The sequence below is a fragment of the Nannospalax galili genome, unplaced genomic scaffold, assembly GCF_000622305.1.
Source record: "Nannospalax galili isolate Female #2095 unplaced genomic scaffold, S.galili_v1.0 scaffold56, whole genome shotgun sequence".
NCBI lineage: Eukaryota > Metazoa > Chordata > Mammalia > Rodentia > Spalacidae > Nannospalax > Nannospalax galili.
In genome coordinates, this window is record NW_008340065.1 from 3176169 (window position 1) to 3191102 (window position 14934).

General features: G+C 40.9%; 1 protein-coding gene across 1 annotated transcript in view; it reads left to right on the forward strand.

Annotated features, from left to right (window-relative positions):
* Hydin (HYDIN axonemal central pair apparatus protein) overlaps positions 1 to 14934 on the forward strand; it is a 416625-nt gene that overhangs the window by 177337 nt on the left and 224354 nt on the right. Inside the window, exons 18-20 of the mRNA XM_008834989.1 lie at positions 3799 to 4037; positions 8127 to 8400; positions 10436 to 10579. Of these exons, the coding sequence (XP_008833211.1) occupies positions 3799 to 4037; positions 8127 to 8400; positions 10436 to 10579 (657 nt within the window). The remainder of the gene's footprint in view (positions 1 to 3798; positions 4038 to 8126; positions 8401 to 10435; positions 10580 to 14934) is intronic.

The window sequence follows — 14934 nt, forward strand, 5'->3', positions numbered from 1 at the left end:
TTCCCTCCATATGCTTGACCCTGGAAGACTTCTTCTGAACACAAAGCCCAGAAGTGTCTGGGAAGACAGGGAAGAGTCTCCAGCAAATAATCACACTCTTATCCAATGAGCTGGAGAGTTTGCCTCACTGCTCTAGAAGCTCCTAGGTGATCTCCACAGCTTTTCTTTTTATTTTTTACCTTTTTCTTGATGTATTATTAGAAATAACTAAATATTTTATACAAAGATTAATCCACATATGTATTGCCAAGTAATATCTTCCCCAGAATAGGACCATCAGCATTAAAGAAAGAAAAGAGCTATTAGAATAAGGGAAAGATACATTTTATTAATTTTGAAATAATTGCCTATACAATTAGAATAAATTGGAGTTATTTTTGTGTTGTATAGATGAGTGTCTTGTCTGCATGTATGTAGGTGTACCATATATGTACAATACCTGTAAAGACCAGAAGAGGGTGTGATGTCAGATCCCCTAGAATTAGAGTTACAGATGGTTGTTAGCCACCATGTGAGTGCTGGGAACTGAACTTGGGTCCTCTGCAAGAGCAGCCACTGCTCTTAACTGATGAGCCATCTCTCTAGCCCCCATAAATTGGAATTTTTAATCAATAACAATATAATTAGGAATACACCACTTGATTACAAGATCTGAGTTCACATTCAGAGGGAAAATACATGTGTTGCAGTCAAAGAATTCCAACACCCTCCACTCTGGGAAAGCATCTTGTTTTTTAGATTTCTCTGAGGCATTTTCACCCCTGCCTCTGACCTGCACCTTTGTCATTTACCCGCCCCCCTTAATGTTGTGTCAGCCGCTTAAAGTAGGAGACTGTGTTTGGGACATTTTTATATTTCCTATTGTACCTGGATTTCAGGTGTGCTGAATATATAGGTACTGTATTTTCTTGAATGTCCATAAATTATTGTGTTCATCAAATTTGTAGGTGACTGTGAGGAGAACCTAATAAGTTAAATGTCAGAATCAGAATTGTAACATTTCTTCTAAGGCTGAAAGCCTTACAAAAATAAATATCAGCTATTAAGACTTAACTTCAAAATTCACAATAAAGAAAGTAAGAGGTTTGTTTAACAGTGTAATATACACAGTCAGAAAGAAAATTAGTGAGCTGTAAGAAAACTGAATTTTCACCATCCAAAATGAATCACAGAGGCCAGAAGAAAGGAAATGCAGATGACACGAGACCAAGAGAGTATCTGTTAGCTTCTCCTCTCTGTGACAAAATGCCTAAGAGTACCAACTTAAGAGAAGAAAAGAAATAAAAAGAAGAAAAGACAAAGTCTTAAAAGTAGTCTGAGATGGCAGATGACCATCAACAAGCAGAAGTTATATTTTAAAGTAAATATTTACAACATGAGTCACTTTTAAAATATATTTATTGATTCGAGACTTTCATACAATGTATTTTGCTCATATTCAGGCCCCCTCCACCCCCACCCCTGGCTTCATGACTTCTATCATTGTCCTTTTTTAAAGGCTATCGAGTCTGCTCTGTTTCTCACAGGCTCTTAGGTATGGATCTCTCCCTTGGAGTTTAGTCAACCTACCAGGCATTCCACTGGTATAGAAAACTGACTCTCTCTCCCAGCATCTATCAATTGCCAGTAGATCCTCCGCTAGGACTGGCGCTTTCTGCCCCCCTCCCCCATCCATGCTGAGCCCATGTCTGGCTTGGGTTTGCATAGGTCTTGTGCATAGCGTGAGTCATTTTTTGACATCTTAACCTCACTTTGAAGCCTGAGATGACACGTGATTAGCTGGGATACAGGGTTTGAAGAACTGTTAAGTACAAGAGGTGCGTTCCGTTTATCCTACGTAACACCAAGGAAAGGAGCAAAATAATGTATAGAAGGTAAAAATAATATTTCTGACTAGCATAAGGAAGAAATGTCTAATAACTTGAATTGTTATAATCTGGAGTAAATTACCTTATTTAAGAAGTGAATAATTTACAGTCAAAGTGTTTGAATAAAAGACTGATACATTTGTTCATCAATTTTTGTTTTGTGTTTTGAGACAGGGTCTTACCATACAGCTCAGGCTAGTCCTGAACTCATGATCCTCCTTCAAGTGCTGAGATTTTAGATGTGCACCACTGGCTTCGTTTGTCAAATATTTATTAAGTGTCTACTGTATACAATACACTATCCACATAGTATAGCTATATACTATATATAGCTATAGATACTGAGGATATATTTATGAACAAACACACAAAGTCCTTTCTATGTAGCGTTTATAACTGCTTCAAGTAGAAAGATAACAAACACCAAAAATAAGTAAATGTTGTACTGTGGTGGAAGATAGTAAGTACTAAGGTGACCAGGAGAGCTGAGGTGGGTTAGCAATTTCAAATGTGGTGGTCATTTAAGAAATATTTTATTACTTCTTTGAGAATGTCATACATTGTATTTTGATCCGATTCAACCCTCCCTCAACCTCTCCCAGACCTCCCCCCACTTCCCTACACACCCAATTTTGTGTCCTCATATTTCTTTTTAAACACACTGAGCCCAATTAGTGCTAGCCATATGCTCTTGGGTATGTGGCCATCCACTGGAGTGTGGTCAAGCTACAAGAGTCATACTCTCAAAGAAAGCAAATTTTCCATCTCCCAGCAACTGTCAGTTGCCAATAGCTCCTCAGCTAGGTGTGGGGCTTAGTGAACACCCTATGGCTCCATGCAGCTTTTGTGCTTGCTGTCACAACCATTACAATTTCATATGTGCACCTGCCCTGGTATGTCCAGAAAACATGGATTCCCTATATTCATCCACCACCTCTGGCTCTTACAATATTTCCACCCCCTCTTCTACAATGATCCCTGAGCCTTGGGGGAAAAGGATATAATACAGATGTCCCATGTAGAGCTGAGCATTTTGCAGCCCCTTAGTCTCTGCACATTGACCTGGTATGGGTCTCTGAGATAATCACCATCTACTGCAAAAAAAGAAAAAAAAAAAAAAAAAGAGAGGTTCCTCTGATGAGGTTTGAGAGATGCATTAATCTGTGGCTATAATGATAAGACATTAGGAGTCAATTTAATACTATGTCCATTTAGCAGAATAATGGTAATAGGTTCTCCCCTAGGATCTGAGACCTCCCGAGCCACAGATTCTCAGACAAGGTGCTACGGTGGGGGGGGGGCATTTACTTTGCTAAAGACCTTAAGGAAGAACATGAGTGAGCTATGAAGACATAAACAGTTAATAAGCTGACAGGAGTCACTTCCAACTCTGTGAATCAGCCTTCTTTGAATTTCAAAGTAAGCTTGGAATTTTAGCTAATAAATTATTTTAATTGTTATAAAAAATAGAAATTAGGATTACTTCCACTGTGTGTTTGCTAATAAAAAAGCTGTTCATATTCATAACAGTAGAAATATCTCAAAGTGTATTTAAGAATACTTTGCAAAGTAGTTCTTCGAAAATTCTTTAAAGTGTGCTGTACCTTCTGTTGGCATCTCAGAATTGCAAGATTAGAACAAGTGATTAGTAGAAGCTTGTTAGAGATCTAGGTTGTCATCATGGGAAAGATATGCAAAGAACCTTCACAGAGCATTCAAAAGTTGAAGAGTAGGTTTACTCTTCAGAATCAGGGTGCTTTTTGAAAAAGGAAAAATAAAAAAAACATCCAGTTTCTTTGATTCTAAAAAAACAGTGTTTGTCTCTGAAGTTGAATTCTGTGGTGTGAGCCATTTGAAGCAAGGACTTTGAGATACACAGAATGAAAAGATAAGAACCTCTTCCTGGTTGACTTGTGGTCTTGTGTTGCAGGCAAGCAAAAAATCCCTTTGGACAGTTAAACCCAGTGAAGGCACGGTTCCTGCAGAAGATGACATTTCACTGACCCTGACTGCCAACCTGAATGACATAGTGACATTCAAAGACACAGTCATTTTGGATATTGAACACGGCAACACCTACCGGATTCCTGTCCAGGCTACAGGAATTGGATCTACTATTGTTTCAGATAAGCCCTTTGCTCCAGAACTCGATTTGGGAGCACATTTTTGGTAGGGAAATATCAAGGAGTAGTTTTTATAGATAATCACATGTGTCACATAAGATGAGCATTGCCTCTCCTTTAGAAAATCATTTTTAATTAAATAGAAATAGTCTCTTGTATCTCTCCTGTCCCATGCTCACTTTCTCCTTTCCTGATGAATACATCAACCAGAGGGAGATATTTCCTACTTGTAGCTTGGTTACATGAGCCGCAAGAAGACATTTCCTCATCATAACCTGGTGTTCTAGTTTCCTTTCTATTGTGATGAAAACACTGTCACCAAATCACCTTAGGGAAGGAGTTTATTTCATCTTGCACTTCCAAATCACGACCCATCATTTAAGGGAAGTCAGGGCAGGAATCCAAGACAGGAACCTGAAGGCAGGAGCCACTTGCTGGCTTGTGTGACCATGCTGTTGACTTCGATATACAGCCCAGGACCATCTGCTCAGATAATGGTGCTGCCCATGGTAGGGTACCTCTCTTACTTCAATTAACAATCCAGACAGTCCCTCACATACATGTTCACAGACCAAACTGCTAGAGACAATTATTCAGTGAAGAGTCTTCTTTTGTTCAGGTGATTCTTGGCTGAATCAAGTTGACAGTTAATGCCAACTAGGATACCTGGTCAGATTCTCCAAACTTCCTAGATCCCTCTAGGAAGTGTGCTCTTTTCTCAAACGTACAGTGACTTTTCTATGATGAATTCAGAACCTCACTATGATCCCTCCTCTTTTCTTCCAATATACTTTTTTTAAATGTGTATGAGTGTATTCCTTCATGTATGTAAGTGCACCCATGTTGTGCAACACCGTGGAGGTCAGAAGAGGGCTTCGGAGTCCCCTGGAACTGGCGTTAAGCACGGTTCATAGCCACCATGTGGGTGCTGGGAATTGAACCTGGGTCCTCTGCAAGAGCAGTCAGCGCTCTTAACCACTGAGCCATCTCTCCAGCCCCCCAATATACTTTTCAGTCCTCTCCACAAATGTAAACATACTGACACACCTTTGTGGCAACTTAAACAGGTTCTACCTAGAAAGAAAATATAAATATATATAAATATAAATATATTTCTACCTAGAAAGAAAAAAAAAATATATCCTATCAGGTACTTAAAAGCAAGTACTTTGTGGATATCATTTCTTCCATTTGCCTCCCCACCATAGCACCAACAATTGAGCTAGCTGTAATTGGTATCCCCTGACCACCCAGGAAGAGCTAGAGGGTCTGAACATTTAAATAAGGGATGGTAGAGCAGAGACCCTTCTGAAACATGCAATATACTGTGTATATAAAGCACTGGAGGTTTGAATGCACAGGGTGGAGTGTATGTGAGGATTCATTCCTGGTTCCTCAAGGGCATTGTGCAGCTATCAGTAGTTGACTCCTAGGGGTCACCTGATTTGTATTCTCATGTGCAGTACTGAGAACATACTTCATAGGCTGCTCCTTCCGCCTTCTGGTCTAACAGTCCCTGAAACCAACTCAAATGTTTGAAGAAGATGTGATTGACAGTGACCACACAGGAGCCCTTCCCACAACCCCATCCATGTCTCCTTTCCTTGGTACTTGAATGGAAAACACCACAAACCAGTAGCAAATTAAGTAACAGGCAGGTCAGGAAGTTGAATCGCATGTTTTTAACATATGACCAGTTATATTTTTGAGTCAAATAGATGTAAAAATCTTCTCTCTGTTTTTCTGTTGGCCATAAGGAAGGACATTTTGGTATATTAGTGCTTCTATTTTAAAATTTCTTAAGTGCATGCAAATCTAATTACAGAAAACAATATTCTGCAAACCAACTCTAATTGCTTGTTTTTTAATCTACAAATAGTGACAATTATCCCCACAAAAGATATTCCATCCTTGGAATTGGAGGGTCAGATAAGAAAACAGTTTTTATGAATATATAAACAAATTATAGTTTCTAGCTATCAATTCCCCTGCTGTCTAAAGCCTATTAGTCTCCTTTTTGACAAAAATTTATAATGCCAACAATAACCAAAAGAATCACCAAAAGTCAGGGAGAAGTAAAGTACAACTCTCTGCCTGTACCATGAATAAAGTTTTATTGACATAAAGCCAGTATGTGTCTGGATGCTTTCAGACTACAGTAGAGAGTTGAATACTTATAGTGGAGACCATGTGGGCCCAAAAACCTGAGATATTATTATTCGTCCCTTTATAGAAGTTAGCCAAGCCCTGCACAAAAGGAATGTCCATATGACACCCCTTCCTGTTGTAAACTGAGGGACAACTCCCTTTGATTTTTAGAACTTTTCTTCTATTATAAAATCAGAGTTCAGCTGGGCATGATGGTGGTTGCATAACTTTAATTCTAGCACTTGGGAGGCAGAGGCAGGTGATCCCTGTGATATCAAGGCTAGCTTGGTCTACATAGTGAGTTCTAGGTCAGCTGGGGATATAGGGAGACTCTGTCTCAAAAAGACCAAAAAATTGAAGTTAACATAATTATGATGGCTGAGTTTCTGTGATTATTAAAAGGACATACTGTGGGTGGGTAGCAGGGGTCCTATCTAATTTATAAATAGCATATATATATATATATACATATGCTATTACTGTTTCTCCCAAAAGCTTACCATTAGCCACAAAATTAAACTGCCAAGTAAAGATGACTCTGTTGAGCACATCCTAGGGACACGTTTAGAGATAACCGTTTTTACCTGACAACTGAAAAATGTTTCTCCTGATTATTTATTTGATACTTTGACTTAGGTATGATGTCATCTCCTAAGCAAAAGCAAATGAGATGACATCTCAAAGCCTCATAACATTTAAAAAGAAACATTTCCTGAGTGAAGCAGGGTGTTTGTTACTGTGTTTTAAAGAGGGTCTCACTATGTAGCCCTGGCTGGCCTGGAACTCCTTATGTAGACCAGACTTGTCTTGAACTTTGGTGATCCTCTTGCTTCAGCCTTCCAAATGCTGGGATTACAAGCGATCAGCAGCCTGCTGAGATGAGCTTATTTTCACCTGAAAAAAATACTTAAGTAAGCCTGTAACTTGGTAAACAAACATACACACACTCACACACTTGAAGCTTCTCCAATATTTTAGGAATCCCAACTTCTTCATAATGAGTTGGCAATCAGGGAATTCCCAAATATGTACTTGTGAAATAGAGAATGAAGAGGTGGATGGATGGATAGATAAATGAATGGATAGGTAGATGGGTGGAAGGATGGATGGATGGCTAGATGGATATATGGATGGATGACTGGCTGGCTGGCTGGGTAGATGGGTGGAAGGATGGATGGATGGATGGCTAGATGGATATATGGATGGATGACTGGCTGGCTGGCTGGCTGGGTGGATGGATGGATGGATGGATGGATGGATAAGTGAGTGAGTGAATGAATGGATGGGTGGATGGATGAATAAAGAGCTATATTGATGGGTATATGGATGGGTGGATGAGTGAACGAACAGATGGATGGGTGGGTGGGTGGATGGATGGATGGATGGATGGATATAATAACATCCCTGAAGCATTTTAGTCTGAGAATAGTGTCTGGTCTAGTTGGTGTTCTACTTTACTTCAGTCTAATAACATCCCTGAAGCATATTAGTCTGAGAATAGTGTCTGGTCTAGTTGGTGTTCTACTTTACTTCAGTCTAATCCTGACCTGATGAGACTTAATGCGTGTACATTGTTCTTTACATTAAACTTTACAGTGAACCCATCATCATCGGATATCTCAGTCAGTAGAAATATATTCAAAGTATGCTTCCCCTCCAGCTGATTCTGTGCTATCCCTCTCATAAATGATAGTGTGAAGTCTGCCCATGTGTCCTGTGGTGGGTCTGACCTGCTCCGGAAGACCAAGCATGGGTGGTCCCTTCCCTAGTAATGGTGATTTGGGAACCAAACCCAGGTTCAGTGACTCCAACTCTGGGAGCCTTCAGTCACTGCTAGCTCTTGGTAGCCTTATAACTTAGACTTCCTGCATTTTTGTTAAAGGAATGTCTTCTGTGAGTGCTTCCAGAGGAGTAAATCCCAAGGATATAGAGCTGAACAGAACATCCCCATGCTGAGTCCTCTCAACATCTGCCTCTTCCTTTCCAGCCTGGATACCCACTATTACCACTTCAAGTTGACCAATAAAGGACGATGCGTTCAGCAATTATTCTGGATGAATGGTGATTTCCGCCCCCAGGACAAGCTAAATAAGAAGGAACCAGTTAAAAGGGGACCTGCTAGTGGACATCCCAAGTCCAAGGTCTCCAAAACACCTCCAGATCCAGGGAACCCCGTGTTTCAGCTCCACCCAGTCAGGATGGAATTGTACCCAGGCCAAACGATCGACGTAGTACTCAAAGGCTATTCTGCTACTCCTAGGGTAAGAGGACAGCATATTCTGAAGCTCTCTTTCTCCTAAATAAATCTTTGCTATACTCCATCTGTTTCTTAGGAAAGTCCTTTGACATTTATCTGAGGAAGGCGGTGGTTTCTCAAGGATTACACGAATGCTGAGTTACCATGGCAGCATCCGTTGCTTTCAAGGTTCAGCTCTGCTCAGTTTTCTGTTTGTTTCTATAACAACCATGACCCCAACCTTACAGGACCAGTTAAAGCAGGTCATTATCCCCACAGTCAATACTGATCAGCCAGCAAGTCACTGGTAGAGAAACATTCAGTTTTTTAGTCAGAGCAAATTTTCCTATTAACACTTAACAGTCTTATTTAATTAATAAAAAAACAAAAGAAAGGAAGGAAGGAAGGAAGGAAGGAAGGAAGGAAGGAAGGAAAACAAAAGAAAGGAAGAAAGGAAGGAAGGAAGGAAGGAAGGAAGGAAGGAAGGAAGGAAGGAAAGAAAACCTATACTTTCCTAGATGCTCTGGGCCGTCTCTTCTATCCAGATCTTGCTGCATCCATCCCTGGTTTTTTCTATCCTTGCCCGAATAAATAACATGCCATTTAGAATGCATGGATGAATGGTTGGTCTTCAGCAACTGATTTTCTGCTTCTGTTTGCATTGTCACTACATAGCGAGCTTAAGACGCTCAAGCAGCCCCACGCCACATGTCTTTTTCTTGTATTCCCTCATAGAATTTGGAAAACACCCAAAAAACAAACAAACAAAAAAAGACTTCTGAAGTTACTTAAGAGTCTTTCCCAATCCAGAAACAATGACTTTCTGAATGACAAATGATGTTTGCTTAAGCCCCTGCTAATGTTACCAAATTAGGAGGTGACACTCAATTTTCTCCTCATAAAATAAGAAGCACTGAGAAATTCGTTTTTCCAGAGACAAGGTGGGAAACCTGGTCTATTTTCTTGTTTCTTTAGGGTCATGGATTCCACTTTTTTTCTTTCACATTAATTCTTCGCAGAACATTTTTCTCCATGCATAAAAGGAATTAAGGGTGCCTCTCATCATGGAGTATTTATTTATTCTTATGTGCATGAGTATTTTGCCTCCATATATGTAAGTGTACTCATGAGCACAATGGATGCATATAAAGGCCAAAAGAGAGCATCACATCCCCTGGAACTGGAGATAAGGACTGTTGTTAACTACTGTGTAGATGCTGAGAACCAAACCCAGGTCCTCTGCAAGAGCAACCAGCGCTCTGAGCCACTGAGCCATCTCTCCAGCCTCTCAGTAGGAAGGCTTATATAATGTGTCCCTTTTCTCATTTTCTGGGAATCTGACAATGCTGATTGATGTACCCTGAGATAAACACTTCTGGGCACTGAGGATGCAGAAATAGAGCACAGCCCCAACCTTCAGACACTCGCACCCACAATAGGAGCACATTTATAATGTGGTTGCCAAGAGTTAAGCATGGGGTGTTAAATCTGACCTGCCAAGGGGACTACATTCAGGTTAAGCTTTACTAAATGGGTTTCCAAAGCAAATGAGACAGTTGAATTCATTAACATGTCCTAACCTGGACACTCCAGTCTGAGCTATTTATGATACGAATTCATTCTCTACTATATAAAGCTCTGGTTTTGGTTCCAAAGTTACACAGGTTTCTAATGCATGATTTTAAAGTGTGTAATTTAAAGTTGATCCAACCACACTTTCCAACTATCTTGATAAGAAGCTATGGCTATATGAAACCCTTTACTACTGTTTTACACCTAGGCTCTAGCATGGCTTCTGTTGTGTAAATGAACTTCACAAATGTGGAAATATATGAATTTTAATTGATTGTGTTCTCAGGGACAGTCAGAAATAAACATAGACCTTATCAATTCCATATTCACCCAACCCGAATGCCAAGTGTAATTGCAACAGAGAGCAGGGAAGGGTGCTTTTCCCTTGCGTCCTTAGACAGGTGGTTTGGTGGCAGTACTCTCTTGGTGGGTCATTAAGTTTTCTGAACTGCAGTTGTTCCAAAAATGCTGGTATATGTTGTGTGCAGAAAGTCAAAGAAAAGCTAGTGTGCCATGCCATCGTTGGGGCCCAGAAAGGGACAAGCTTGTTGATGTCCGTGAATGTCATCTGTGAATTCATAGCACCTCTTATCCAGCTCTCTACCAGACAGCTTCTATATCGACTGGAGAAGGTAAGTGGGGCTGTAGTGGGGAGGATTGGGTGCTCCAGCCAGGAGTTAGCGTGTCCACATTTCCATTTTGAAAACTAAATTAATTGCAATCCTGTTAACACCCATCACCCAAACAATGCTACTGCTTCTTTTTTTTCAAGCTTCAGAGGCCAGTACACATTTAACTAAAAATTCTGAATCTAAACCTGTATTCCCTTGAAATGGAAATACTGTTTCCACCATCCCTGATGTAAAGACCAAAGGGCAGGGGTACTTCAGTACATGGAAAATGCACGAATAGCCCATCATTTTGCTTTAGGTCAAATAAACATCACTGCAGAGAAAGGGTCGGAATAGAATCAGCAATAATTATAGTAATTAGTAAGAATTGCTACCACTTACTGATTACTATTGCTAAGCATTGAGCCATGTTCAATTACCTCCATTTTCCCAGGTGTCCTTCACAAAACCCAACATGGTAGGATCCATTAACATTCTTACAATACAAATAAGGAACCTGAGAGGTTGCCTAACATTGCTACAGTCCAAGTAGCCAACTGTTTGACTTGCACTGTTTCATTTATACAGCTATATATGTCTGTAGTTTTGCATAGCTATTAATGCCATGTAATAATGATAGAATAGGGGCTCAGGGGAGAGTTGGGAATGACTACTGCCCAGAGTAGGGGTAGGATGGTAAAGAGGCTGGGGGGGTGACACATCAGAAGAGGATGTGACCTGTTCCTAGGCAGATTTCCACCCTAGAATTATTTAGTGTTCAGAACAGAGATGAGTAGGGTATCTCTTCTGAGTCAGAGGCTATGCTGATGTTGAAAATCTGGTGAACCAGAGAGACACAATCAGAACTAAGAGACTGGTTGAGGTTACAGACTGTAAACAAATTAGGAAAATGTCATTATTTCAATTCCAATGATAAGCAGGTTCACAGGCTGCTCTAGAGATGTGACCTTAGTTGTACATGTGTTTGTGGGCAGCCCCCAGAGCAGGTGCCTCAAGCTGAGACTGAAGTAAAGGTAGATGTCAGTCTGATAACAAGGGAAGGGAAAGCAAAGAGCTCTGGGCAAAGGGATCAGGCCATTCTAAGAGCCTGTGTTGGGAAAGGGCCTGGTGAGTATGAAAAATTAAAAGGCTTCCCTGGATAGAGACTATGCCAAGAACAGCCAGAGTCACGTGGGAAGGAGACAAAGAATGATGGAGGCCTTTTGGAGGCAGGGCAGGGGCCAGGGGTGTATGGCTTGCTTGTTGTGTTATGACTTTGGGTTTCATTCTGGGAGGCTTCTAGATGGCTTCAAAAGAGGAGAGTGAAGTGGTTAGATTTATTCATGAGATCATTCATGCTGGTTGCTATGTAGAATCTTTATTCAGACACCTCCTGTGCCAGACACTGTCTGCTGCTAGGGATATGACAGTGAGGAGAGCCCTTCTCCGGTGAAGCTCACAGTCTGCTAAGAAGGCCAAGAATTAAATAGGCTACTGTTTCATAGTGTGACCTATGCTGTTGGAGAACAGTGTTGAGTATGATGATGCCTTATCAATCACCTGTGGGTCAAGTGGGGTTCCTTTCATTATGTCAGTTTTCAAGCAAATATTCATTTATTCTGGTAGTGGGATTTCATTGTACATGGTTCATTGAAATAAATCTGTTGAGCACCACCATGGGCAGGGTGCTGTGTCAGGATACGAATAAAAGAACTTTATAAAGTAGGGGGGTCATACAAGTTTTTGAGTGTCTTCTATGTACTGGGCACTGGAATGTGTATAGAGCATTCAAAGATGCTTCAAAGCTGCTGGCTTTGCCAACTCGCAGGGTGGGTGGGCATTGAGGGAGTACAATAAGGGTTTCAGTGGCATCAAAGCCAACCATGAATTTAACAAACTCCACAACACATAGCAGGAAAAACTGCAGGAGTTCCTGGAAAGTTTCATTGCTCTGTTTTCAATTCTTTCATTTTAAGTAATGAGAAAAGATATTTACTGGCAACAGCTGTGCTGAGTTTGGTAGCTTCGTATTCTCTGGAAACAAAGCTATTCAGAGGAATCCAGTGAGTATTTATTGAAAGCTATTCTACGCAAGACATTAAAATATATGTTACATATGCAGCAGAGTTTCTTATTAGTTTTTCCAAGCCCATAAACACTCTCAGAATATACAGACATTGCATCTTTTTGTCTCTTTATGTCCTTCTGCCTTTTGGCAAGGGCAGGGTGGCATATTCTCGCTTGAATATCTGCTGTTGGAGTTTATCACTAAATTAAAATGCACAACTTCTCTGAATGTGGCAATAACTTCTTATTGAGTTAAAAAGTGAATTATGGGCTAACAAGATGGTTCAGCAGGTAAAGGTGTTGCCACCAAGCCTGAGATGGCCTAAGTACAACCCCCAGGTCTGACATGGTGGAAGGGGAGAACCAACTGCCACAAGTTGTCCTCTGACCTCTACACACACACACACACACACACACACACACAATCAATGAAAAAAAGTGAACTGAGTCACAGCTCTTTGATATTTGTTTTCGCCTTTCTTTCCTTCTCCCCAGATATCAGAAGTCTGAAATATCCCTTCCACTTTCATTGCTCCTCTCCTACCCACATTTAGCCCATGTCAGGGATGAGGGAGAAATACAACTGCATTACCTGACATGCATGAGAGACTGGAGTCTTGATGTTCAGAGTTAATTGCCTAGCATACAACTGTTCTGCCTCCTTACTGTCAGCTCAAGGCAGTGTGTGCAGTTCCTTACATTAGAATATAAAGACCTGAAATGGTTTCCCCATTTGATTTTCTTTATGAAGTTTGTGCTGTTCATATGCCACGGACATGAAACCGCATCTCCGTAGGATTGAAAAGGTCAAGTGGAACTTCCAGCCACTTGGCTTCATGAAGATCCAGCAGCAGATTCTGTCTGCTGATATTTGGGGAGACAAACAACCCAGAGAGAAGGGGTCATTTTAAAATAGATTGATTTCTCTGGGTTTCCGCTCCATCCTGTCACTAACCTCCAAATGGCCTCTTGCCAAAACCAGCCAAGTGTGGCTTCTTCACTTCAGAGCCATCTGCAGTGACACAGCAGCCTTGAGGGAAGGTCACTGTGTGGACAGCTCTCCCAGCCTGCTACTTAGTAGGCCTGAATGTGCCTCCCCCACTCCCTGAACTGAGGTATACAACTTGCAAGTACAGGGGGAGTTGGTGTCCATGTTACCTCCTTAGAAGGAGAGGGGACCAAAGGCTAGCATGATGTGGCAAATGCCAGACCAAACTCCTGATGTAACGTTGGGAGTACACAGGAGTTAGCGGAGTGCCACCAAGGGAGGAGGCTGGAGCCAGCCGATAAAAATTACCCAAGTTCATCGAGGATTCCTGGAACCTAAGAACCATCATGGAACGAAGACCATGCTGGAAAAACAGCTGATGAGTCGGGTCAAAATATGAAGGCAGGAGATTTTACCGAAATTGGAACGGGGGAAAAAGCAAATCAAAACATGGAATTGCAGTTTTTAAAACACAGGATACTCTCTCTGATCTCAGCATGGTGCTGGCAGAGCTGGATCTCCACCTGTAGAAGAATGAAACTAGATCCTTATCTTTCGCCTTGCACAAAAGTCAACTCCAAATGGATCAAAGACCTCAGTGTGAAACTGGAAACCCTGAAACTATTGGAAGAAAATATTAGCAGTAACTTACAGGATATAGGTATAGGAAAGGATTTTCTAAATCAGAAGTTGCTCAGGAATTAAGGTCAGCAATCGATAATTGGGATCTTATTAAACAAAAAGCTTCCCTTTGAGTACAGCAAAAGAAACAATCAAAAAAGTGAAGAGAAAACCCACAGAATGGGAAAAAAATCTTCACCAGTGACACATCTGACAGGGGCTTAACATCCAGAATATATAAAGAACTCAAAAAACAAAGAATCGAGAAACCAGATGACCCAATTAAAAATGAGCTAAAGATCTAAACAGAGCATTCTCAAAGGAAGAAATAAAGATGACTAAGAAACATCTCAAAAAGTGTTCAACATCGCTAGTAATTAGGGAAATGCAAATTAAAACCACCCTAAGGTATCATCTTACCCCAATCAGACTGGCTAGGATCAAGAGAACAAATAATACCAAATGTTGGCGAGGATGTGGAAAAAGGGAAATACTCATTCACTGCTGGTGGGATTGCAAACTCGTGCAACCTCTATGGAAAACAGTTTGGAGAACTCTTAATGGCAGCTAATAACTGTCCGTAACTCCAGTTCCAGGGGATCTGACAGCCTCTTCTGTCCCCCGCAGGCATTGCACGACATGGGTGCACTTACCTACATGCAGGCAATACACACATACACATAAAATAAAAATAAAATAT